This window comes from Alligator mississippiensis, chromosome 1 (assembly GCF_030867095.1).
Source record: "Alligator mississippiensis isolate rAllMis1 chromosome 1, rAllMis1, whole genome shotgun sequence".
NCBI lineage: Eukaryota > Metazoa > Chordata > Crocodylia > Alligatoridae > Alligator > Alligator mississippiensis.
This window is the reverse complement of record NC_081824.1, coordinates 234,236,062-234,260,682: the sequence shown is the minus strand read 5'-3', so window position 1 is coordinate 234,260,682 and position 24,621 is coordinate 234,236,062. Positions and strand designations below refer to the sequence as shown.

Here is a 24,621-nt window from a genome sequence, read left to right as displayed (position 1 = left end):
AACCAACTTCTAAGCGAAGTGGTGCTGGCTCCTACCCTGGGGGTCTTTAAGAGGAGGTTAGACGAACACCTTGCTGGGATCATTTGACCCCAGTACTTTTTCCTGCCATGGCAGGGGGTCAGACTTGATGATCTGCTCAGGTCCCTTCTGACCCTACCAAATATGAAACTATGATCCGACTGGCTGGGGCATGAGGGTGCTTCAGCACAGGGGCTGCCTGCCAGCTAGCCCATCAGTGAAGCACCCTTGTGCTCCAGCTGCCTGTCCGCAGCACACTGAGCTGGTCAGAACATCCCCAGGCTGGCAGGCTGACCCCTGAGGCCTTCTACCAGATGGGGCTGCTCCAACCAGGCTCCATGTGCTGCATGTGAATGAAATCCAGAGCTGATGGCTCCAGAGTTAATTGCTCCCCAATGCATGTTCAAATGACATGCCTGGGAGCAAAAAACTTTGGAGCAATACGATTTGGAGTTTATTTATGTGCACCAATTGCATGTATAGACGCACCCACTGAGGCAAACAATAGGGGCAAAGGGGGGAGAATTTTGTAAGATCTCTTGGAAAAGAATATCCTCAGGAGAAAGTAAAGTTGGAGAGAATAAGGCACAATAATGGCACAAGTGAGCACCTCAAAGCAGACTGAGATGCCACAAGTAAGGGCAGTTTACTTGGACTCTAACCAGAACATCTGTCACAAAATGGAGAGGTGGCCATGTTACTATACCTGCCTTCTGCCCTTTAACTCTGTACACGATTTCAGCATGTTCCCACTCAGTTTTGAAGCCAGGTGACAGACAAGAGCTAATTAGCTCCTCACCCTCCTTTACTGCAAAAGGAGGAAACAGAAGAAGCAACATTAGGACAAATGATGAGGAACCAACAACTAACTGATCCTTCCTCCCATCATCACAGGCAAACACCAGTCCCACAGATGACCCTTCTATTGCCTTAGCAAAGCAACTCCAAACCTGCCTACAACCCAGGCACCCCCTTCCCCTCAAATGGGCTGGCAACCACTCATGCCTCACTCTGCCTGCAGTACCCTCAGCCCCACCCATCTCAAAGGCTGACATGCCCATAGACATGGCCTTGTGTACCAATAAAGGCTGCTCAAAAAACAAAGAGAAGCAGGCAAATAATGTTCCCCACCCCTCCCACCCTCACCCCAGCCCAACATCACTCAGAGATTATGGCCCACAGAGCTGCTGAAATGTATGAGCTCCCAGACAGTCTTGAGAAGTGCTTATCACTTACAGGGTTTTCCCTCAACTCCTCCTAATATTGCGAGCCTTGCCGACATTAACCCGAGTCCCAGGTAACTGCAAAGGAGAAAAGGCTCTGTGGTCAGACTGGCTAGCATTCAGGGACAGGATGAGCCTCACAGGCACTAGCTACAGCCCTGCACTTCTCAGCTTTGCACTGACTCAGAAGCCAACAGGGTTTGCCAAGAGATTTACATAGCTCAGACACTCAGCTCCAACTGGTCAATCTCAGACCCACACCAGGCTTCAGTAACTGGTATATAACGACCAAAGGACACACATTAGAAAGAGGAAACAAGGAATTATTGATTCCAACAGAGCAAAGCGTGTTAAAGCAGCTTGGCAGGAGACATGCTGCCAGGGCATAAGCGTTTTTTCATGGCTCCCCCATGCGGATGTTCTTCATATCGCCACTGTGCTCCTTAGAAAACACTGTGGGCATGCAAGGAGCAGTAATCTAGCCGCATGCTTCGCACAGAGGTGGTATTGAAGCCTGTGAGATGGAACTGAAGCATGATCACTGCTAGTTGAATCTGGCCACGTGCACTCCCTCCAGTTCTTGCAGAGGCAAAGCCAGTCACTCCCCAAGACCCTCATTCAGCAAAGCATGTGGGCCTCATTGATGCAACAGCATTTCCCTCCCTCTTCTTCCCCTGACCTCACCTGTAGGAGTAGAGTTTGTAGGTGTTGTTAAACATTTGGAAAGCAGCCAGATGGCCAGCTGGTGATGTCTGGAGGGTTGTCTGGAGGGAGAAACAAGACATCTCTGTAAGAGTCCCATGAGTGCCAGAAACAGCAAAAAGCAAGCATTCAGTGCAAATCCTAAGGCATTAGCCTCTGGCCAGGAACAGTGTTGGCAATGTGGTTTGCTGCAGACATAGGTTACTGGCCAGGGACACAATAGAGATGATGGTAACAGGATAAGAACTGGAGCACATACTTTGCATTGTATTTAAATGGCAAGTAGGCAGCCACACAATGGCAATTTTTGGCATTCCCGCACAGTTTGGGATTCTCTTTCTCCGTGTGGCAAAACAAGTTCACCTTGCAAGCATACTTGCTGGAAGGAAAATGGTAGAGGAAGAGGTGACTTGCCCACCTTTTAGCCTAGTGGCTAGGGGGACTTGCCCAGAAAACTGGGGACATCAGTTCTAGGCCACCTCACCCAGAGGAGGTTTGAACTTCCATCTCCTTCTCAGGAGTGCTCTAACCACCAGGCCACAAGCTAGGCATTACCTAGCCCCTTCTCCAGCCCTCCTCTTGAAGATACCCCCTAAGCAGCCAAGAAAGAGAGATGTGGGAGCAGGAGGAAGAGAACAAGATAGATGGTGTGTAGCTCAGTGAGATGGATGACCATAGCCTTGAATTCTAGCCTGGGCACCTACCCAAATGTTCCCACTGCGGTTTATCCAGTTTGTCAAATGGTTGTTAAACAACATCAGGTGATATACAAGATCAGACCACAGGTCCACCTAGTCCAACATTCAGCATCTCACACTGGCACAAAGAGGATGCTAAGGGGAAGAGTATTTATTGTAGGGCACATCCCAACTGATCTGTCCCCTGCCCCTCTACTCTTACAGCTTCCAGCATTTAGAAGTGGAACTCCTCACTTGGAGATGTTATCATGTTTATTATCTACTGATGGGTCAATTCTCCGTGAATTTGTCCAATCCTCTTTTGAACCTGGTTACGCTGTCAGCCTCTCCAGCATCTTGTGGCAATGAATTCCACATGCTTAGGACAAACTGTGTGAAAAAACTTCTGTTCCTTAGTTTCAAACCTGCTTCGTAATAATTTTCTTGTGCATCTCCTAATTCTAGTACTGTCAGAGACGCTAAACCATAAATCCCTAGTTGCTTTCTTCATAGCATTCATGATTTTATAGTCCCCTATCATTTCCCCCCTTCTACCTCCAGGCATTTTTTTCTTTAAGCTGAGAAGCTCTAAGCTATTTAGTTTCTCTTTATATGGAAACCTCCCTATATTTCTCATCATTTCTGCTGCCCCCCCCCTTTTTTTTAAAACCATTTCCAGTTCTAGTATATCTTTTTGTAGGTGGAAGGACCAGAACTTAGGGGGGAGGACCAGGATACAGTATTTAAGGAGTGGGCTTACCATGAACTTATACAGCAGCATAGTGACTTTTTCTGTTTTATTTTTAATTCCCTTCACAGTGATTCCTAACATCCTATTTGCCTTTATGATGGCCACTGAACACTGGGCTGATGTTTTCAGAGAACTATCCACACAAGTTCAATACTTCCCTGACTCTTTGTTTTTTTCCACCCCAAACAGAATTGTGGATGATACCAGCTTGGCCATCTCCCTCCTTTCCAAATCATTTATGAATAAGTTAAACAGTAAAAGCCCCAGGACAGACCTGTAGGGGGACCCCACTGCTTACCTCCCTCCAATGTGAGAACTGTCCATTTTTACCTTTTCTTTGGCCCCTGCCACGTTACACTTAAGACATAATTAAACAGTAAATCTCATCTAATGTTGTGACTTGACCAAACATTCAAATCAATTAATGGTGTGATAAAATGAGGAATATACTACAAAGTTATTCCACAAAAATGTGTAATAACTTTGTGGCTTGTTCCTATCATGCCATTAATTGAACAAGTGGCCAGGTGCTCCCATGTACCTGGGAGCACCGTCAGCTGATGGGGCTCCCAGATGCAGAAGCACACCATGCGCTGCTGCAGCTATGAGCCTGCACCTGGTGGGACTCCCAGATGTGGGATCAGCTGGGGCACCTCCACAGCTGCAGGTCCTGTCAGCTGTGGGCTTAAAGACACAGGAGCTTGCTACTTGCCAGATCATGATCCTGGGCTCCTCCTGCACCTGCTATAAGGCATGATTGGATTTGATACTGGTTCCTGCAATCACACTTCCTGCCATGCATGTGTGCCTTTCACCCCCTTACTTGAATGTCTGGCAGGGTCCTGTACTCCCTAACTTTTGGCCAGTTACCAATCCATTGCCTCTAATATCATGACAGCCTAACTTCATTAAAAGTTGGGTGCACAACTCTGTCCAAAGATTTTTGAAAATCCAGACATACTACATCAACTGGATCCTCCAGATCTAGTGAAAGGTTCAGTGGCTCAGCTTTAAAAGGAGAGCTGGAGGGGGTCTTGGCAATCCTTAGCCCAGTGGTTTTTAACTTGGTTAGACCTAAGGCACTCCTCATTGGAGTGAAAATACCCCGCTTAGCTTTCATCCCCCCCCCCTTTTTTTTTTTGACTACAGCAAAATATTCAAGCAATTCTTCTGTTGCAAAGAGCTCAGAAAGACCACAAAAGGTCAGCATGTTTTTAACTCTATGGATTCCTATTTGAAATCTCTGAGTTTATCATGTGAACCATGCTTGTACACCTAACAGTGCTAATACTGCTTTGCACCCTGCACCACCCTTAAAGGAATCTCATGGCACCCAGCATGCTGCAAAACCTTGGTTGAGAATCAATGGTTTAGCCTATGGCTTGGTGGTCAGAGCGACATTGCTGGGAAGCAAGTTCAAATCCTCCTTGGGTAGTGGTAGGGAAGGCAGGGTCTAGAACCCAGGTCTCTCACTCCCTGGATGAGTGACCTGATTACTGGAATAAAAATTTAGGGGAGAGTCCCTCATCATGGCTTTTCTGCTACTAAAATTTCAGGACTTTCCCAGCCTAACACATATATGTGGGCAATCCTATCTTGCTGTGTAGCTGCTTGGCTGAAGAGCATGCTCAGCGTGTATGGGTGAATGTCCATGTATGCAAAACTGAATCTCAAACTTCACAGAAGTGCCAAAAACTGAAGTTATGCAGCTGCACACACACCAGCCAGGTATGCAAAATGAAACAGGATTTGGCCCCAAATGCTTACAGAAGCAGTTTATACCTTTCTATCCATTCAAACATTAAACCAATGCAAATAGGATGGAAATACAAATGACATCAAAGCACTCCTTTCCATGATGCTGCCAATGCTCTTTATTCTTACCAAGCCAAAACTCATTACATCCCTAAACTGGTTGAGAAGAGGCCACCAATCCTGCCTTGATATATGATAATTGTCTTCGTGGGCACAAATCCAGACTAGAAACTTCCCCCCATACACCACCAAATACATGTTTGCTTGCTACCCACAGGCACAATTGTGGTTTTTTCATAAGCCACATAAAGGGCAGAATGTCCTTGTGGTCAAGTAAGGGCAGGCCAAGAACTTGGCTGTGGACCTTGCCCTACAGTGATGCAAGGAGAAATAATCCCCAACTATGTATAACAACTCAGTTGTGCTACCTGGCCCAAAGCACCAACCAGTCTCTGTGCTTAATACAGATGGGATGAGGAGTAGCAGCCTGCAGAGGCCAGGTTTCCCCCGTAGCCTTCATAGGGAAGTCAATGTAATAAAGCTGAAGCATAGTGCCGAGATACACTCTTGGGACCAGGCCAAGTCATTTCCATTGCACATCTGCAAGCCGAACCATGTGCAGAGACGCAGGAGCAGACAGAGTTGCTTCTTCGGTGGTAGCCAGCCACACACAGAACATGCTGGAGACATACCCTTTATGCCCCCTTACACTCTGGTGTCAGGGTGGTGATCTGGGTCCAAACAAGCTCACTAACTTACTGTCCCACCAGTCTCCTCCCAGGATTCTCTCGTTTACTTGGATCTTGTGTGACAGTCTGAGACCATCTATCAGCATGGAATGGGGAGCAGTGCTTGCTGCCTTAGAATGAGATTCAGGGTGCTGTTACAGATTACCTTTAAAACACTGTAAATCTGTGGATTGTTAGGCCGTCATAAAGTTAGAACAGTTTCAGAGCAGTCATAGGTTAAGGCTTAACACTGGCTCAGATTTGCACAGCTGTGACTTGCCCCTAGAGAGCCTGGTAGGCAGACGCAGCATGGACAGGAGCCAGAACTCTGTCCCTCCTCTGGAGTGGGAAAGGAGGGGAGAGGGTGGCATGTAGTTCAGAGGCAAATAAAACCACCATGGAGGCTGTGGCTTCCCCCTTACACAGCCATCGGTGGGAGGGGGAAACTATTGAAAAAGAACTGTTTGAAGTGAATGGGGGAGAAGTTAAAGAAAAGTAAAGGAGCAAAATAAATAAATAAATAAATAAATAAAGGACCAAAGTTTTGCATGTATTTCATGGAGTTGGGATTGGGTCAGGAGGAGTTGAGTTAGCACTCACACCAGCACAGAGCTGAGACCCAACAGGCTCACTGCATGCCACACTGGGGCAGGAGTTAGGTTAGTCCTCTCGCCAGGGCAGAGCTGAGACCCAACAGGCTCACTACATGCATGCCACACCAGGGCAGCGCTGACACACCGCTGACTGGCTCACTGCATGCATGCTACACTGGAGTAGAGCTGAGACTCAGCTGAGAACAGTTTCTATTGTTTGGCACATTCTCTTCATGGAGGTACGTAGTAGGATTGCTGTTGCTGTTTGCCTAGGGTGCTACAGCGAGCAGCAAACTGGTGGGCTGTATCTTGGTGCTCAGAGTGGTCAGGCTGTGCTGGGGTTGCACCTCCTGGAGCTGCTAGGGGGTGTTAGCATGGGGCCAGTACCACCCCCTGGGCACTAGAGTTCAGGAGGGTTGAAAGTTTGCCCATGGAGCAAAGAAGTGGAAAGAGCTGGGAATGGTGTACCCTGGGATGCTGGAGGAATGAAAATAGTGTTTTAGCTCCCTAGAGCAGACTAACAATACCCTGGAATGATCTGGGTAAAACAGATCAGAGATAACCCTCACCTGAAGTGGCACAACTTTAAAACATTTAGTCGGTACTTAACACAAGTTAATACCCTTTAACAAGTGAATGCCCCCATTGTAAGTAACTTCATGTTGGTTTAAAGGTAACCTGTAAGACAGGGGCGGGCAATTATTTTGGGCAGAGGGCCGCTTACCAAGTTTTGGCAAGCTGTCAAGGACTGCATGGGTAGCCCCACCCCTTGACAGGTGCCCTGCCCCCTGGTCGCCATCTTGTGACCAGAAGTCCCACCCCTTAGCCCCTGACCTTTGCCACCAGAAGTCCCTCCCCAAGTCTCCAGAAGTACTCCTTTCAGCAAGGGGTTTTGCCATCTCAGGACCAGAAAAATACCAAATTATATTCTAAAAAATGATCATCTACAACATTCATTAATTTGATTTCAAAACATATTTTTGTCCTGATTTACATGCATTTGTGTAGTGTGCACAGAGGTGATTGCACAATAGCTTAAAATGAAGTCTGACTCTTGTATATTGTGGCGGGGTGAGTATAGGTTTGTGGGGGGTGGGTATAGGTTTGTGGGGGCTGTGTATGTGTGGTTATGTGGGGTGCGGGTGGGTATGGGGGGAGGGTGGCTGGGGTTTGTGTATGGCAGTGCAAGGGAAGGCATAGGTGCATGTGTATGGAGGGGTGTGAGTGTGAGACTCACCCTATGAACACACGTACACACTTTGCCCCATGCCTGCAGGCACGCACATACTCTGCCCCTGTGCCTGCTGACACGTGCGCACACACATACACACCCCTACCAGCACAGTCCCATGCTCTACAGTCCAGGAATGCAGCCGGGAGCCACAGCCAGGTGGTGCTGGAGCAGGGCCAGGGAAGAAAAGCAGGGAACTGGCTGGGAGTGGGTGGGGCTGGGCTGCTCAAGCCTGTAGGCCTGCTGAGGGCTCCCTCTGGGTCCTACTGCCCCTGGCTCCAGCCAGCTTTGACAGGGAGCCAGCCAGAGCAAATAAATATTAATTTACAAATTTTTTTTAGGGGCTCCATGGGTCGGATAGAATGGCCTGGCAGGCCGTATCTGGCACGCAGGCTGTATTTTGCCCGCTCCTGCTGTAAGACCACCCTCAGATTCAGTCCACACTGGATTTTAATGGAAGTTACATTCACAAAACAACTAGGGAAACAAACACCATATGACGCTATAGAACAAAAAGGGGAGGTACAGATATTTTGATCATACAATAGTAATGCCCTATTAAATATATATCTATATTAACAACTGAGTGAACCAAACAAAAACAAAAAAATCAATTAAAATCTAAAAGCCATTCTCTTTCATGCTCTTTCAAAAAGTGTTGGACTTCAAGGTCAGGTCCCCATGTGCAGGAGCATGTGGTTTGTGGCACCACAAACTACTCTGTGGCGTCACAAACCTCATGTGGGGAATGTGAAAACGTGCACTGCATTGGAAATTTACAGCATGGTGGCAAAATATGCTACCAGGATTTCCCCCCCCCCAGCAAAAAAAATCTCCTGGGGAAAAAAAGCGGGGCAGAACACATCAGTAGTGTATTCTGCAACAAACAGAGGGCTGGCTGTCCAGAGCAGTGCTCTGGGTAGCCAGGTTCTGTGCTGCCAGATCTGCACCCCTGCTGCACCAGGACATCGGGTAATATTGCTGGGGCCAGCACAGGTGCCGGCCCCAGCCTTTCCTAACCCTATCCGGGACAATTTTCTGTGCATCAAAGCACATGTGCAGGGGTGTGTAATAGGGCACAAAGCAGCAGCAGAGATTTGTGTTGCTGATATTTATGTTTCCACAAGCACATCCCCCTGCATGTGGGGACCTGCCCCAACATGTTAACAATGTTCCTTATGTATCCCTCAGTTATAAATGGTATGATTGGGCATCAGATTTAGCCAGGATGAGACTTAGATCAGGGCTGTCCAACTTCAAAGCAGCCACAGGCCACATACTACACCAGTCCTGGCCCCCAGGCCACACACCACAAGGACTGCATGCCATGGGGTTCTCACATTGTACAAAACTCCTGGGGACCTGCACTGCGTACAGCATGCATGAGGCCCCTCCCTCCCCCCATCGTGGGATTCCCATCTGCTTCTTCATGGGCAGTGTGAGACCCCTTCATGCTGAAACCCACTCTGCCCACGCCCTGACCCCTGCCACAGTTGTGTGGGATAACTCATTCACCATCCTGCTACTGCTGCAGTGCATACAGCATGAGTCCCCCCAACAGTGCCACACCTCCCCAAGGCATGGGCTGCCTCCAGCCATACTACCCTGCCCTGAAGATCCTGGCTACCCCTACAGAAGCAGAAGCAATAGAGGGAGCAGTGGCAGGGCAGGAGTCCACAGGCAACCCATTAACCCTTCACAGGCTGGATGAAGGCTGCGTGCTGCCAGTTGGACATCCCTGGCTTAGCTGCTTTAAAAGAGCACGATTTTCTTAAACAGAAAATAGAACTGGTATGAAAATTCTACACTGACATTTTCTCAGAATCAAATACCGAGGACCCCATATTTATTAAGGGATAACCTGGGACTGCTTTTGTGTTACATTAGAATACCAGTCCTTCTTCTAGAAAAGCAGAATGCTTGTTTATTACAACTAACATTTCCAAGTGGCACGTGTGTCGAGATTACCTTAGAACTTGGAAGAAATGTGATTTGAGTAGAGCCACCTCCCAAGTCCAACATACCGACACTTCTCTTTCTTGGAACGTTTAAGTTACCTGGAACGTAGAACATGATGTAATGACAGCTGTTTCGCAATCACTAGTGACTCAAAATGTTTAAAGCATTAAAACCAAATGATGGCTAATAAAAGAGGAAAAACGTAACTCTACCTTTCTCCAGTCCCATAGAAAGCAACTAGCTATTACTAGTTCTCAAATCAGTAATTAAATTCCTGCACATTGGCTGAAATGTAAAACAAAAACAAAGGGCACTTTTACACATGCTTGAGGGGTGGAAGGGAGGGGCAGCGCTTTAATTAGTGATTCTGAGAATCGCTCTAATTTAAACACCACAACATCTTGTGTATCAGCATCCCTGTGCTTCAAAATGGCAGCGGGGGTACTTAAACTAGAGCTTGTCAAATGAGCTTTAGTTCAAATGCCCCTGCCACCATTTTGAAGTGTGGTGACACTGATACACGAGGTGTGGAAACTGGCTGGAGCATGGCAACTGCCATGCTCCAGAAGACTCAATTACCTGAGTCTGCTCTGATGCACTGTAATTACAGCGCACCACAGCAGCCTCTTTGCTCATGTACTAGCACCCATAAAGTAGAAGCTGGTTCCTGCAAGCTGTTATTCTGCATCGCATCCCGGAGCTGCAGAGATAACCCTTTGTGGGCTGGAAACAGGAAGTTGATAATGTTCCTCAAAAGATCCCCAGTAGATAGAAAGGGGAAAAAAACCTAACAGAAGGCCCAGACAACTAGGAATATGAAGGTTCGATTCTTCCATGATTTACACATATGCTTTATTTTACATATGTCAACAGTCCCACTGATTCAGATTGTGTATGTCTGTGCAGAACTAAAGCTCCCAATACCACTCTTTTAAGAGATGCCTGGTTACAAGCATGCTACCATTATTTAAAATGCATTTGTTTTCTAGCTACTTAGAAAACTATCAAAAAGCCATAGTTTTTATTTCACAAGAGTGAATCCAGCAGGTTGTAAGCACAGGGATGGGCTTGTTTTATGTAGCTTTCATTTTTGTCTCCTGTGCACACAGGTGCTTGCACATTCAGGTGGGAAAGTGTTCTAGCCTCTGGGACAGGAGGAAGGTAGGGCAGGGTGTCACCTTAGATATCTGACTTCATCAGATGTACAGGTTATTGCCTGTGAAAGCTCAAGCCTGTCTGAACCAGCTAGTTTCTCCATGCTACCTTCTGCCTGACTTCAGACTAACAAAGCTAACCACCACTCAGTCTCTGGGATATTAATTGCAGTTATGGTATAAATACCAGGGGGCTTGTATGTTATAGATTTGTATATTGATAGTATAGGATTTTCCATCTCTGTATAGTTACCAGTACAATGTAGACTACCCAAGTCAGAAACCCATCTGGGCCTACTGGTGTCCTCAGTGAGAGAATGAAGCATTCTGGTCTTTCAAGGGAGATAAGAACAGGAGCATGTAAACGCTTAAAAGGGTGAATGCCTCAGCCAATGCAAGTCAATGGCAAACCTCCCGGTGACTATCAGAGCCAAAATTTCACCCATAAGCACACAGTTGCTGACTCACTTCCCCCTTCACCTGCATCTCACCTCAATTACAGCCAAGCATAAGGGAAGGTCACTGCACTGTAGAGATAGGGAATCATACTAACATCAAGGCATCAAACATAAAGTTACACTTACACCCCCTTCCCAGTAAACGTACCTGTTAAAAAGTTTATTGTGATCCAAGCTGACACTCCTGGCAAGAAAATGTTTAAAAAAAGACAATACTTTAGACAACGTAGTCGGTTCACATCTAAAAACAGCACCAAATAAGCTGACACACAATAAAAATACTGCCTATTTTAGATCTTTTTTTGCCAGAGGTATTTTGTCTTCTTCAGCAGTTTAGCATCAGATTTTAGGTTACGTGATGAGCAACTTGAGGCTCTGACAAGAAGCAAAAAGACAACAGGATCATATCTAATGCAAAGTCTCAAAAAAGCAACTGGTTTAGAATGAGAAATTAAGCATCAGATCCTCAGCTAGGAGAATCTGGCTTATCTGCATTGATTCGCGATGCTTCAGATTCCAGAAATACCATAGCCATGAAAACCAATCATTTTAAAAAACCTAGGTTAGGTTCCTTAAACAAAGAGAATGGGCATCTACATTTAGCAATGATGCATTATCTTGCCTGTAACACTGGCAAAGAGTCTTTATGAATTAAATAATTGGCAACCTTTTTAGAGAACAAGTACATTGGTGAATAAATTGGGAAAGCTTTACTGCAGGGGTTTCATTTCTTGGCTCAAATGTCAAGAAATCAATGCTGTGTGCCTCCTTGCATGCTGTCCTATAGCCCATGTCTTCTGGGAGAGCTGCACCAATTGTATTAGATGCAACACATTTTGGTTATTTTCTTCTTAAATGCTAAGACTGCTTATTCATCCTCCTACTTTTACCAAGCACTTTTAAAAATTCTCTACTGTACTTCTTCCCAGGATTAAGAGAGAAATTAACAGGCTATAACAGCAAGCAAAAAACACAATTGGCTATTAAGAATTTGGTATATTTCCTTAACCTGACCTCCGCATTCCTCTCTCATTTCTACCTAGTTAATCTCAGTTTGCATTCCCCCTTCCATTTAACAGCTTTTCAGCTTTAACACACACAATTAAAATAAAATATCCTTCTAAAAAATCTTAGTAGAGATAGAAGTTATAACTGGATTTTATTATAACAACTTCAACGGGCTATTTAAAGGAATTCAAAAGTTTGCATTTTCAAGAGCAGGAGCTTAAATCTAGGCTTTTCAGTTAAATGTGCCTGATTTTCAAAAGTGCCATGGGACTAGCAGCTCCCAATATTTCAGCTGGAGTTGAGTGTTTAGCACTTTTAAAAATCAAGCCACATATTTAGGTGGCAACATTTAAGGCCTCCCTTTTGAAAATCTGGGCCAAAAGCTTTTTGTTAGGCCCAGTTTTATAAGATATGGTCATTAAAGCTGAACACCTCCTCCCATGTGGATCGCCAATGAAGTCAAAGGGGATGCTGCAGGTGCACAGAAATATGTGCTGGCATATCCCATTATAGTCCTGAGGCAAGGGTGTCAAAGCCTTGCTCTACGTGCTCCTCACTAACCATGAACACCTTGGAAATTCAACCTACCTTCATCAGTTCCGTTCATGATGGATACACAATCGTCCCTCACGAAGAAAGGAGATGCCTGAAATATTTCTTTTACCTACATTTAAATAAAAGATAAAATGAGAGGACCCCTTATGCTAGACAGCAGGGATCTTATCTTTAGTTTTTAATCTGCATCATTTTTAATGTCCCAGGGTCAAATCCTGAGTTCTGCTGAGTACCTCCTCTGAAGTCAGAAAGAGTATCAAGAGCTGAGCAGCTTTTGAGATGTGGCTTGCAAGAAATACTTTTCAACTTTTCAAAGAGGGCACCGATTTATTCAGTGGTTTTGTACCCTGACCCGCAGAAACAGAGGATGCAGTGGCTACATGGGAATGTTTCAGTAGCAGTGGATTCAACCCAAAAGGATGCTCTGTGTTGCTTAGCTATGGTATGTCCCTGCAAACAAGACAAACACTGATAGAGGCCCAAGGATCCAGTGTATCCTGCTTTAGCAAGGAGGACAGGGACTATAACACAGCTGGCATGGGACTGTGTACAGAAGGAAGCAGGGGAACACTACATGTGACTTTCAAGAATCCCATCTTGATGAAAATCTCTTTAACAGGCAGAGTAAAGCCCCAGAAGTACAGGCTGGAAGTCAAAGCAACAGCCTCGGTGCTCTGACCCAGACTGTGTAGCAGGACCTTGGAACCCACCAGTGCAAATGCATGGAAACTCTGCAGCAACCTCCACTAAATTCAACTGGGCAATGAGTGACACAGCAATTCCTTGTTACATACACTTTCATGAAAACTGTTCTTCTTCCTGGCCAGCCACCCACTGAGATGTTCACTCCCCCTTTTAGCCTCCTCCTCTCTGAGACTGTCACTTATAGGCAGAATCTGGCTGTGCCCAGAGCAGTCAATCAACCCTTTCCTTCTCCCATGTGGGGTTTCTGTATTCCACCCATCACATGATTAAGACTTTTGTCACAAGGAAGGGGTTTACTTCTACCTTTCTCCTCCCTGTTGTGGGCTGAGTTAAAGTGTGTAGTCTGGGGAGTGAAGAAGCAGCTCAAATACAGGATTCCGTCCTCTTGTAATGATGTCCAGGACCCCCCATACCCTGTACCCAATAATGCTTGCCAAACACTTTTGCAATGGTCAGATACAGTACAAGTTTTCCTCAATTTATGCAATACATGCATTCCAAGAGAAGAGAACAGCGCATACATCACATTTGCATAAAGTGAACCCACTTTATAATGTAACAAATAGGGATAGGTTCCCATGGCTGTAAGGGAGGGAGTGATTGAGGCTGGGACTAGGGAAGGGGCAGGGGTGCTGCTCCCAGGGCTGCACAAGGGAGCAAAGAGGAGGGAACAGAGCTGCACTCACCCTAGTCCCTGCTGCAGTGGCTCTGGGAGCAGCCAGTGAGTGGGGACAGGCAAAGCCCAGGCATGGGGGGACAGGGAAGCATGGTGCAGCCTTGTGGCTGCAGGCAACTGGCACCGACCACTCCCAGGGCTGCTGCAGCAGGGGCTGGGGTGAGTGGGGCCCCGGCCCCACAGCCCTTTCCCCTCCCCACACAAACTTATCTGCTTGGGTGGGCAGGGGTGCCTATTCCAATCGCATAAGAGCGAATTTACCTCACATATAACTAATTATGGGTCTAAAAATGCTCATTGCATAAAAGCGAATTTGCATATACAGAACCTGCATAAATCGAGGGAAACCTGTATATTATATGGAAATCCAAATGATTTAGTGCTGCTCTGCAGTTTATACAATGAAAAAGAAATATGTACATTAGACTGGGAACCACATGGAGGATAAACATAAGTGCAACGTTCAGGGTACTAAATTCTATTTTGAAGTTACTGAAAAATTATATTTGAATGAAAAGTGTTACCTTATCCAGCAATTTCTGAGCTTTTTCTCCTGGTAACAGCCGTAAACCAGCTGTTGCTTTAAGGACCAAAGGAGTGAATTTCCACAGTTCCACAGGAACTTCTTTCTTGGCTACATCTAGAAGTTCTTGTATCCCCTGGGCACTCTGTGGGTAAAGTAAAAGTAATACATACTGGGTCTACAGAAAATCTTAGGCAGACGCACAAAAAAGGCCACTAATAAACCATGTCTATTAGGGGTGCACCAATAGAGATTTTTGGGGCTGATACCAATAGCTGATTTTTAAGGAAGTATATTGGCCAACAGCAATCCGATTTTCAATACGGTTGCATGCAGATGGTAAGTTTGTTGTGGTGGACAGGGAGGGGGGAGGGAAGAGATGTGGGGGGTGAGGGGGGAGATCAAGGCCCCTGACGGGAGGGAGGGAGGGGGGGGCTCCGCCTAGGCGGGGCAGGATGGGGCTTTGGATCGAGCCATGGCTCATCCATGGCTGCTGCTGCTCACACCCCTGGGCTCAGGGCTGCACTCCCAGCGAATGGGGGCTGCGCTTGGGCCGAGCAGGGGTGTTGCTGGGAGGGGGGCTGCAGCCACCCCAAATTTTGTCATAGCTCTGCCCCTCCTCCCCCCCCCAGCCTCCTCCCAGCACCGCCGCCTGCCCCAAGCGCAGCCCCCATGTGCTGGAAGCGCAGCCTCAAGCATGGTCCAACAGCTCCAAGCGCAGCCTCCATGTGCAGGGAAGAGCCTGGTGCAGCCCCAGCCCCAGCTGCAGCCTGGCCCAGCGCTGCCCCCCCCCCAGGCTGGGCAGCACCTGCTCCACTCCCTCTCTCACTGTGGGGGCCTTGATCTGAACCCCCATGCCCCTTTCTCCCCTCTCCTCTTCCACACAACAGGCGTACTAGCTACACACAGCTCTCTAAGCTGCTGAGCAGTGCTTTTCACTGCCTACATGCTGTGCTATGGCTGCATGCACACACAGGGCATTTATTGGCCAAATTATCCGTCACATCAGGCCGATTTCCAATACAATCAATTTTCTTTATATTGGTGCCAATCCAATATTGGATCAATGCATCGGTGCACCTCTAATCCCTATTCATGGCAGCAATTCATTCCACAGGCGCTTAACTTGAACCATGTATCAGTTCCACAGAAGTCAATGGAACTTAAGCATATGCTTGAGTTCTAGAACTTGAACTGAGGTCTAAATGGCTGTGTTTATCTCATCAATTAATTTCCTATATCCACTTACATGTAACAGTGAAGAAAGAGGGGCAGTACTGTTCATCTTCTTCTTTCTTGTTCAGGAAGACAAGAAGATTGAATAACATAACTATGCTAATAGAAACAAGCATATTGTAGAGATATTTATGCTTTGTATATTGATTCTTTAAGGTATGGGTTTTGAGGATGCTCCATGTGCCAAATATAGAAAGACATATATTTTGTGGTCTTTGCATTTATTCACAGCTAAGCCTACTATAATAGTGTAGCAGAAAGCCCCTTTTCCTCTTGCCTGCAATTGCTCTCCCCTCCTTGGATATGTTTTTCCTCTTCTACCTTTTCTTCCTTCCTCTTTCTTTCACTTTAAGATAAGGAATTGTGTTTTGAAATTTGTGTGTGCATTTTGTATCTCCCCTTGTATTTTGGTATTTTTATCTATTTGTGTGCCATGGCATTACTTTTGTAGCTTATATTTTATACTCCTCACCTTTCAACTTTCAACTAAATGTGTTTAGTTTCGTAAGTAAGTTATACATCGTAACAATGTTAACAAGGGCAGGAATCAAACTGTCCTTCCCTGTATCAGGCTGGCCCCTGAAAGGAAGGGAAGGGAAGAAGGAGACGTCACTGGAAATTGAACATTCTGCTGTTACAGGAGAAAGAGGTGTGCAAGGCATTTGTGGGAAAGTATAAGGACTGGAGGACATTGAAATAATATTATCAGAATAAGTGGGAGTGGTGGGCAATGGTGAAAGGTAGGGTGAAGGAGTTTTTTAGTGGTGTGGGAAGAAAGCAAAGAGCAGAGCAGCTGAACTAAGGGAATCACAGGACAGGGTACAGAGGTTGGTGGAGGTGTAGCAGAAAGCCCCGTTTTCCTCTTGCCTGCATTTGCTTTGCCCTCTTTGAATATGTTTTTCCTCTTCTACCTTTTCTTCCTTCCTCTTTCTTTCACTTTAAGATAAGGAATTGTGTTTTAAAATTTGTATGTGTGCATTTTGTATCTCCCTGTGTATTTTGGTATTTTTATCTATTTGTGTGCCATGGCATTTGTAGCTTATATTTTATACTCCTCACCTTTCAACTTTCAATTATACATGTGTTTTGTAACAATGTTAACAAGGGCAGGAGTCAAACTGCCACTTCCCTGTATCAGGCAGGCCCCTGAAGGAGCCAGTGAGAGAGTGAATCAGTGATTGAATGTGTAACACAGTAGCAGGCAGCAATTAACACCTAAGGAAACTGCAGATCAACCAAGGGAAGAAATCTATAGAAGACAATGTAGCAACCGGGACATCTCTAAACATCACTGATCAAGGGCTAGAAGCCCTGGCCTGAGTTAATCAACGCCGGGGACCAACTTTGGGGCTGAATATCTCCAGATCAACCACTCCCAGAGCCCTATTCAAAATTCATCAACGGACTCCCAAACCTGCACATACATGTGGACGACCCCTGGGGCTGACAGATGCCATCCAGTAGCCTCCGAGGGGGAAGTCCCACTAGGGTCAACGACCCCTGGATTGGGCAACCCTGAAAACTGGGGAGTCACCAAAGTCTGCCAAGGACAGATAAAAAGCAGTGAAAAGTGACCCTCAGTGGCGCCCTCTTGAGCTCCAACCTCAACCAGCACCCGACCTGTCCAGCCAGAAGGACCAGCCAGTGACCCCCTTCTGGAGGATAACACCACGTTGAAAGAAGCCTTGACTGGCCATCGACGGCAGACTCCAGCGCTTGTAGGATAGGTATCCCTGACTCTTGTAGCTTGCAGCTGGGCTTTGCCTGTCCCCACTCACTGGCTGCTCCCAGAGCCAGCGCCACTGCAGCAGGGACTAGGGTGAGTGCAGCTCTGTTCCTTCCTCTTTGCTCCCTTGTGCGTGTGCGTGGGGACCAGCCCCAAGGTTTATGATTTAACTTCATTATAGTGTTTCAATCCGCCTAATAAACCAGAATTTTAAGGATCCCGAGTTGGACATTTGTAGCCAACAATAGGAAGATACTTGATTTGCAAAGCGTACACAACACACAATTTATCTCCCATCTCCATCAAACACATATTTTTATAAGGAAATAGCTAAAAAATGTTACCTTATCAACATCATCAGCATAAGCAGACAGTCCTGGTTTCAATGCTTTGAATGTTTCATGGGTTAATTTTGGAGTTTCTGTATCAAAGCAGTAATCAAGATGAAAGAGATGAATGTTGATGTACAGACAAAAGAAAATTTGGCAGATTACACCACATCATATGCTAATCAAGGCTCATGGGAGTACTTTGAAGCCTCTCTCTGAAGGGGAATTAAAATGAGCCATATCTTTAAGAGACAGCTCTCACTACAGAGCCAGCCCTTCTCATAATGGCTTATAGTCATAATTCATGGATAGGAGTTGGTTTCTGCTCTGTCCAGGTTTTGAACCAAAATAAGGCTAATACCCAACCTTCTTAGAATTTGTTTCATCCCTCACCCTTCCTAGTGCAGAAGCTCATCTACTGCTCAAACAGTTCAGGTAACAAGAGTAGAATTTTCCAAAGAGCCCAGGACCAACTATACTGTACTCCTATTGGAGTCAGTAAGTGTATTACTGACTTTCATGTTAGGCCAATGGTGACTGTTTTGGCCACTCACACCCTAAATGTTTAACTACTTCCATAACAGACTTCATCAAACTGTCCTGTACTCCAGGACATTGCATTATCAATGTTTAGACAATTAAAATGTTTATTTCCTTGTGATAAAATAATAAGATACTTAATAACAAACTGATAAGGGGGAAAAATACAGTTGCACAGTTCTGATTAAAAGATGAATGAATGACATTCAGCCATGTACTGGGAAAGACTAAAAGAGCTAAATTGGCCAGCCACTGGTGTCACGGGCCCTCACTGTGAGTAAATACACACCAAGAAGAGCAACTTAATCTGGCCCTGAATGATACTTCAGGAACCTTATAGTATTTAATCCTTAGCATTTATAGAAGATTCACCACCTAAGTATCTTAAAGTACTTAATGAACATTAACTGACCACTTTTTACAATATCCCAGTTCAATACAGATTACTGTCATTATACTAATGGGCAAAGTGGGTATAGATGTTGAATGGACATTCCTGAGATCACCTGACATGATGACATAAAACTGGGTCCAAAGCTAAGTCATTTGAAGTTCTAGGCTCTGACTGGGATGCCTCTGTTACTAGTATAACTAACAAAATTCACTTTGAAATTGCTGACCTATTTAGGCACTATCTGTTTCAGAGAAACACATTATGATTTAAGCTTGAATTTTTTTTAAGGGTTTTTAGGTGGCTTTTTTTTTGGTTAGTTTTTATTGGTTTTTATTATGTTCTTCATGAAAACAGTTAAGAGGGAAAAAAACAAGTACAAACATTTACATCTTTAGTAACAGATTAAAGAGAAAAATCCTTTGTAAACAATTACAGCTGTGGACAACAAATTCAAGCAATTAGACTCAGGTCTTCAAAGATGGTTAAGCATTTCACTTTCATTGAAAATTAAAAATAGGATGGGTCCCCAGGGAAGACTAGCTAAGATTTAACACATTTCTGGAAAGTGAGTGGAGAGAAGCAATTGACAGCCTTAACTGAGAGAGACAGTTCATACCTTTTGACTTCTGTGTAAACTTAAAAATATGGATTCGTGTCCCAGTGCTCCCAGCATCAAACATAATTCCATAAAACACAGAAAGATCTGCTGCCGAGGTCTGATGGTCTAGTTTGTCTCCCTTGTTTTCTGTTGTCCCATCTGTTACACCCGACATCGGTTTGGAATCCATGTGCCATTTTATATAAGCCACATAAATGGCTATACAGGCTAAAATCCCAAAAGCGTAGAACCGCTTTGATATCTTCATGGCTTCCATTTATCAAAGAGTTTGTAGCTTCTCTTTCACTTCAAGTTTCCAGATTCCGTGTCGCTTCTGAAAACAAATAAAAAACCCCTATACTTTAACTATTAAACCATTACTATAGTACACACAAAGCACATTCTTATATGAATGATCTGGAAGCAGGTATAAAATAAAAAATGTAGTCGCTTCCACCTACACAAAAACTGTTTTTAGCTTAGGGTTTGTTCAAGAAGGTTGCACAAATGACACTTGATGGAACTGTACATAGGGAATGCATGGAAACTGTCTCAACACAGACCTCAATAAGGTCAAGTAAAGCAGGGCTGTCAAGCTCATCTGGCCCAGGGCCCGATGAATGGTGCAAGGCCAGCCCATGGGCTGGATCAGCCCCATGCCCCCACTCCCACCCCAAAATGCCTAATCCAGAGCATGCAGCATGCACCCAGGCTGGTGTAGGATGTTGGACCTAGCTAACGCCATGTGTGGCAGAACCCTGAACCCACCACTAGCAAGCACCATTTGTGGAACAGTTTGGGACCAAGCCCCAGAAAGTGATGTGCAGAGCACAGCCCGGGACCCAACTCCAGCAAGCACTGCAGGCACCTCAGCTTAAGACCAGCCCCAGGCAATGCCACGTGCAGCACAGCCTGGGACTGGCTCCAGTAAACACCATGTGCAGTGCAGTCAGCTAGTATACCATGTGGATCAACAGGGTAGCAGCAGAGGCTGGATTATGGGGCTCTGTGACCTGGATCTAGCCCATGGGCCACATAATTGACACTCCTGACAAAGGATAATATGATGGGGTCAGGGTGATTTTGGCATTTGAAATTAAAGGTTGCAAGGTGAGCTTTTGGATGTCTGATTTGCTTGCAGATGAGGCCAGAGCTGGGTGTCTTGGGGCTCCACAAGTCTGTTGATGGTGAGGCTAGGATCAGGGTGTGGAAGATGAAAGTGGTCTTTTCAGTAAGACAGGGATGGGAAATTATTTTGGTTGGCAGGCCACTTAATGAGTTTTGGTGAGCTGTTGAGGGCCGCGCACATACAATCTTTCAGAAGATATCATTTTAACAATTTATATACTAAAAATCAAACATCTAAATCAGATTTTAATTTTATTTCGAAAAATAATTTTTGCCCTGATTTATGTTTTTTTGAGTTGTGTATATAGAGGCAATTGCATAATAGCTCAACATAAAGTCTTACTCTTGCATACTCTGTGTGTGGAGGAGTGGGTGTGTGCATGTGTGGGGGTGCTGCCTGAGTGCTGGGTCCTGGGACCTGGTTAGGGATGTGGGGAGGGAAGAAGGGGGGGAAGGGAAAGTGATCACATGCAGCAGAGCTTGGACAGGTGGTGAGGTGCAAGTGCAGGTGTGGTCCACCTCTCCCCAACAAATATGGCCTGCAGCTGCCCCCGCAGCACACCACTTGGGGCTAAGACCCACCTGCTCCTGCCTGGGGCAGCTTGCGCCACGCTCCTGCCCACACCCATCTAGGCAGGCGGGAGTGCTGACAGCACTGCCCCAGCCCCAACCACTGTACACAGCTTCCCAGCAAAGCTGCTTCTGCTGCAGCCGCCCAGATACTGCTCAAGTTCCCCTGCCTCCAGTGGCTTCCTCCTCATGCTCCTGCTGTATCACTTCAGGCAGTGGGAAGCTGCAGTCAGAGGTGGCTTTTGCCCCAGTGCGCAGGACTCCAAGCCTTCTACCCTGTCTGCTTGCCCAGCGTGATAAGCAGCCACCTGTGGGCGGCCACGTGGGTGGAAGGCAGCTCCTCCGAGAAGCCGTGTGCACTGGCTGGGGCTGGAGCCGGCGGGCACAGAGAAGGTGCAGGTGGGAGTACAGCACAGACTGCCCCAGGTGGAAGCAGGTGGGGCTTGGTCCCATGCATGGTGCTGTGCAGGCAGCCGTGGGCTGGATACAATCAATTAGTGAGCCAGATCTGGCCTGCGAGTCATATTTTGCCCACCCCTGAAGTAAGATATGGCTCCCTGGCAGAAGGAAAGGCCAAACAATAGGACAGTTTTTGCCTTGGGGGCAGTGGACTTCCAGGATATCAGGATTTTGAGGAGGCTGTGCATCAGTCTGGATCAAAGGGAATTCTGTGGCTTGTGGGCATAAAACAGAAAAGTCAAGTCAGGGAGTTGTGACAGTGTTTGGTGGATTGTTTCCTTCCCTTGTTCATTTTCCTTCTTCATGAGCTTCCAAGATCCTCAGGATGTTTGCTATGTCATCATTATAATGTATCCAATTACCCTGGATTTAAACAATTAATCTCAAACATTAGATGCCTCAGGGAATGGCACGATTTAAAAACCTATGTGCACAGGAGGTGGTGACAGACCAGAGCTGGGAAGCAAAAGATACCTGTTCTTTCCACATTCCTCACTATCCAAAGTAAAATCCCAGCCCTACTGAAAACAATGGAGGCTATCTCACCAATTTCAACCGAGCTAGGACTGCACCCGTAATGTTCATTTCAGATAATACAAGGAAAATTTGCATCCAAATACTTGAGAAAAAGTGTCACTAGGACAAGAGCAGAATTCCACATATAAAAAGTTTTGTGATCAAAAGCAGCTTTGGATACCTTTAAAACAGGATATTTTCTTTATACAGGCTGCAACTAGCAGCAATCTCCAGCCCTCCCAGCCGCCTGCCCTGCACATGAAGTCATTAATCATGGCCCAAACAGCCTAGTGGACATGTGCCTGAAACCTGGAATTTTTCTCTCTCAAAATATGAGCATGCAATATTGCACCCCCTTCAGAGTGCAGATGGATTCAGAGGGTAATTTCAGACCCACATCTTAGTTTTAAGACAAGAAACTATACAAATCCCTTAACAGATGCATACATTTTTCCTGCAAGCAAAAGATGGAAATATGGCATTAGCACACTTTCTTCCCAGAACAGAAGGCAGCAAGTATGGACGATGCCAGAGAACATGTCAGTAAATGAAAAACTATGTGTATTTATTGCATTTGTATTTGCTATTTGCTTGTATTTGCTATTCATAGATTCATAGATGTTAGGGTCAGAAGGGACATCAATAGATCATCGAGTCCGACCCCCTGCATAAGCAGGAAAGAGTGCTGGGTCTAGATGACCCCAGCTAGATACTCGTCTAACCTCCTCTTGAAGACCCCCAGGGTAGGGGAGAGCACCACCTCCCTTGGGAGCCCGTTCCAGACCTTGGCCACTCGAACTGTGAAGAAGTTCTTCCTTATGTCCAGTCTAAATCTGCTCTCTACTAGCTTGTGGCCATTGTTTCTTATAACCCCCGGGGGCGCCTTGGTGAATAAATCCTCACCAATTCCCTTCTGTACCCCCGTGATGAACTTATAGGCAGCCACAAGGTCGCCTCTCAACCTTCTCTTGCGGAGGCTGAAAAGGTCCAGTTTCTCTAGTCTCTCCTCGTAGGGCTTGGTCTGCAGGCCCTTGACCATACGAGCTGCCCTTCGCTGTACCCTCTCCAGGTTATCCGCATCCTTCTTGAAGTGTGGCGCCCAGAATTGCACGCAGTACTCCAACTGCGGTCTGACCAACAATTGTATTTATTGTATTTATTGCACTTGCAGTTCTGCTTCTATCCAACTGACTTGCTGGTTTGGACTACATTATGTTGGCTCAGTGACTGCCTGTGTAATTGTATCTGTCCCAACAGGTGTCCCCAGCAATTTCAACAACCTTGTGAAGAAGACACTCACAGGCAAGCTCAAGGTCTCCTACCCACCATGGAGGCAGGGGATATCAAGTTAAATGCACTCGGGAGCCCCAGAAATGCCTCACCTCCACTACCCACCACCTTCCCTTGCTGCCTCCATTGCAGATTCCCTTTCCAAGTGTATCTTGCATCACCCACCAAAAAGGAGAGGAACAGGGTCTTCCCATGCCTGTACTGATGTTGTATACCTTACTTGACCTTATACAAGCACATAACAAGCCTTGGGAATGCTGCTGTTTTTCTATGTCTTGTGCAATCACATACCACTGCTCACAGCAAACATGGGTGCAAAACAACCTTAACCAGAATGTTTGCTGTAATTTACCACCAAAGGAACAGGAGCCAAATGGATGGGCTACTAGCACAGACAAGGCCTTAATCATTTTGAGGGAGATGGAAAGGTAGAAGTCCAGACAAAAAAGCAATTTTACAAACTGTAGACTTATCAGCAATGGACCCAGTGTACTCTTGCCCTGCACCTACTGTAGTCATGTTTTGTACCTTTTCTGGGCTGGTGTAAGACTCCCCATGCTGAACTGGATAGGTTTATAGAATCATAGAAAAATATGGCTGGAAGGGCCCTCAGGAAGAGACATGAGGGACTCAGCACTCATCCTTACTTAATTTTGTCTGATTAATTCTGGACCATTCCTCCAGTTTATCAAGGTAATTCTGAATCCTAACCATATCCTTCAAAGTGTTTACAACCTCACCCAGCTTGGTGTCACGTGCAAATTTATAAAGAGAGCACTCAGTCTCATCCTCTAAGTCAATAACGAAGACCCCAGAAAGACTCCTAGGGATCACCAGTTGGACATCCCAATTAAGCCACTGTAAATGACAGGAAGTACCATTTTTACGTATTTATGACACCTATGTATACTGGAAACAATAAGCAAGGTATGTTTTGTGTCAAAATGTACAGATAAAAATCAAAGAATTGTAGACTAGCAGGTTGGAAGGGATGTCTAGGGATCATCTAGTTCAACCCCTTCTCGAGGCAGGATCATCCCTGACTAAACCACCCCAGCCAAATGTATGTCTAACCTGCTCTTAAAAACGTCCAAAGATGGAGATTCCATAACTTCTCTG

At 45.8% G+C, this 24,621-nt stretch overlaps 1 protein-coding gene across 4 annotated transcripts in view; it reads right to left on the bottom strand.

Moving 5' to 3' along the window:
- Window positions 1-24,621, bottom strand: part of ENTPD6 (ectonucleoside triphosphate diphosphohydrolase 6) — a 40,066-nt gene that overhangs the window by 9,480 nt on the left and 5,965 nt on the right. For 3 of the 4 annotated variants that reach the window (XM_014598234.3, XM_059720267.1, XM_006259240.4), the window contains exons 2-10: window positions 19,558-19,873; window positions 18,023-18,099; window positions 14,718-14,861; window positions 12,846-12,921; window positions 11,398-11,433; window positions 9,647-9,735; window positions 1,926-2,005; window positions 1,255-1,319; window positions 725-826 (exon numbers count right to left, since the gene is read on the bottom strand). In XM_014598234.3, coding sequence (XP_014453720.1) covers window positions 725-826; window positions 1,255-1,319; window positions 1,926-2,005; window positions 9,647-9,735; window positions 11,398-11,433; window positions 12,846-12,921; window positions 14,718-14,861; window positions 18,023-18,099; window positions 19,558-19,816 — 928 coding nt within the window. In that variant the 5' untranslated portion in view covers window positions 19,817-19,873. The remainder of the gene's footprint in view (window positions 1-724; window positions 827-1,254; window positions 1,320-1,925; window positions 2,006-9,646; window positions 9,736-11,397; window positions 11,434-12,845; window positions 12,922-14,717; window positions 14,862-18,022; window positions 18,100-19,557; window positions 19,874-24,621) is intronic. The other variant, XM_059720266.1, reaches the window with a different exon arrangement.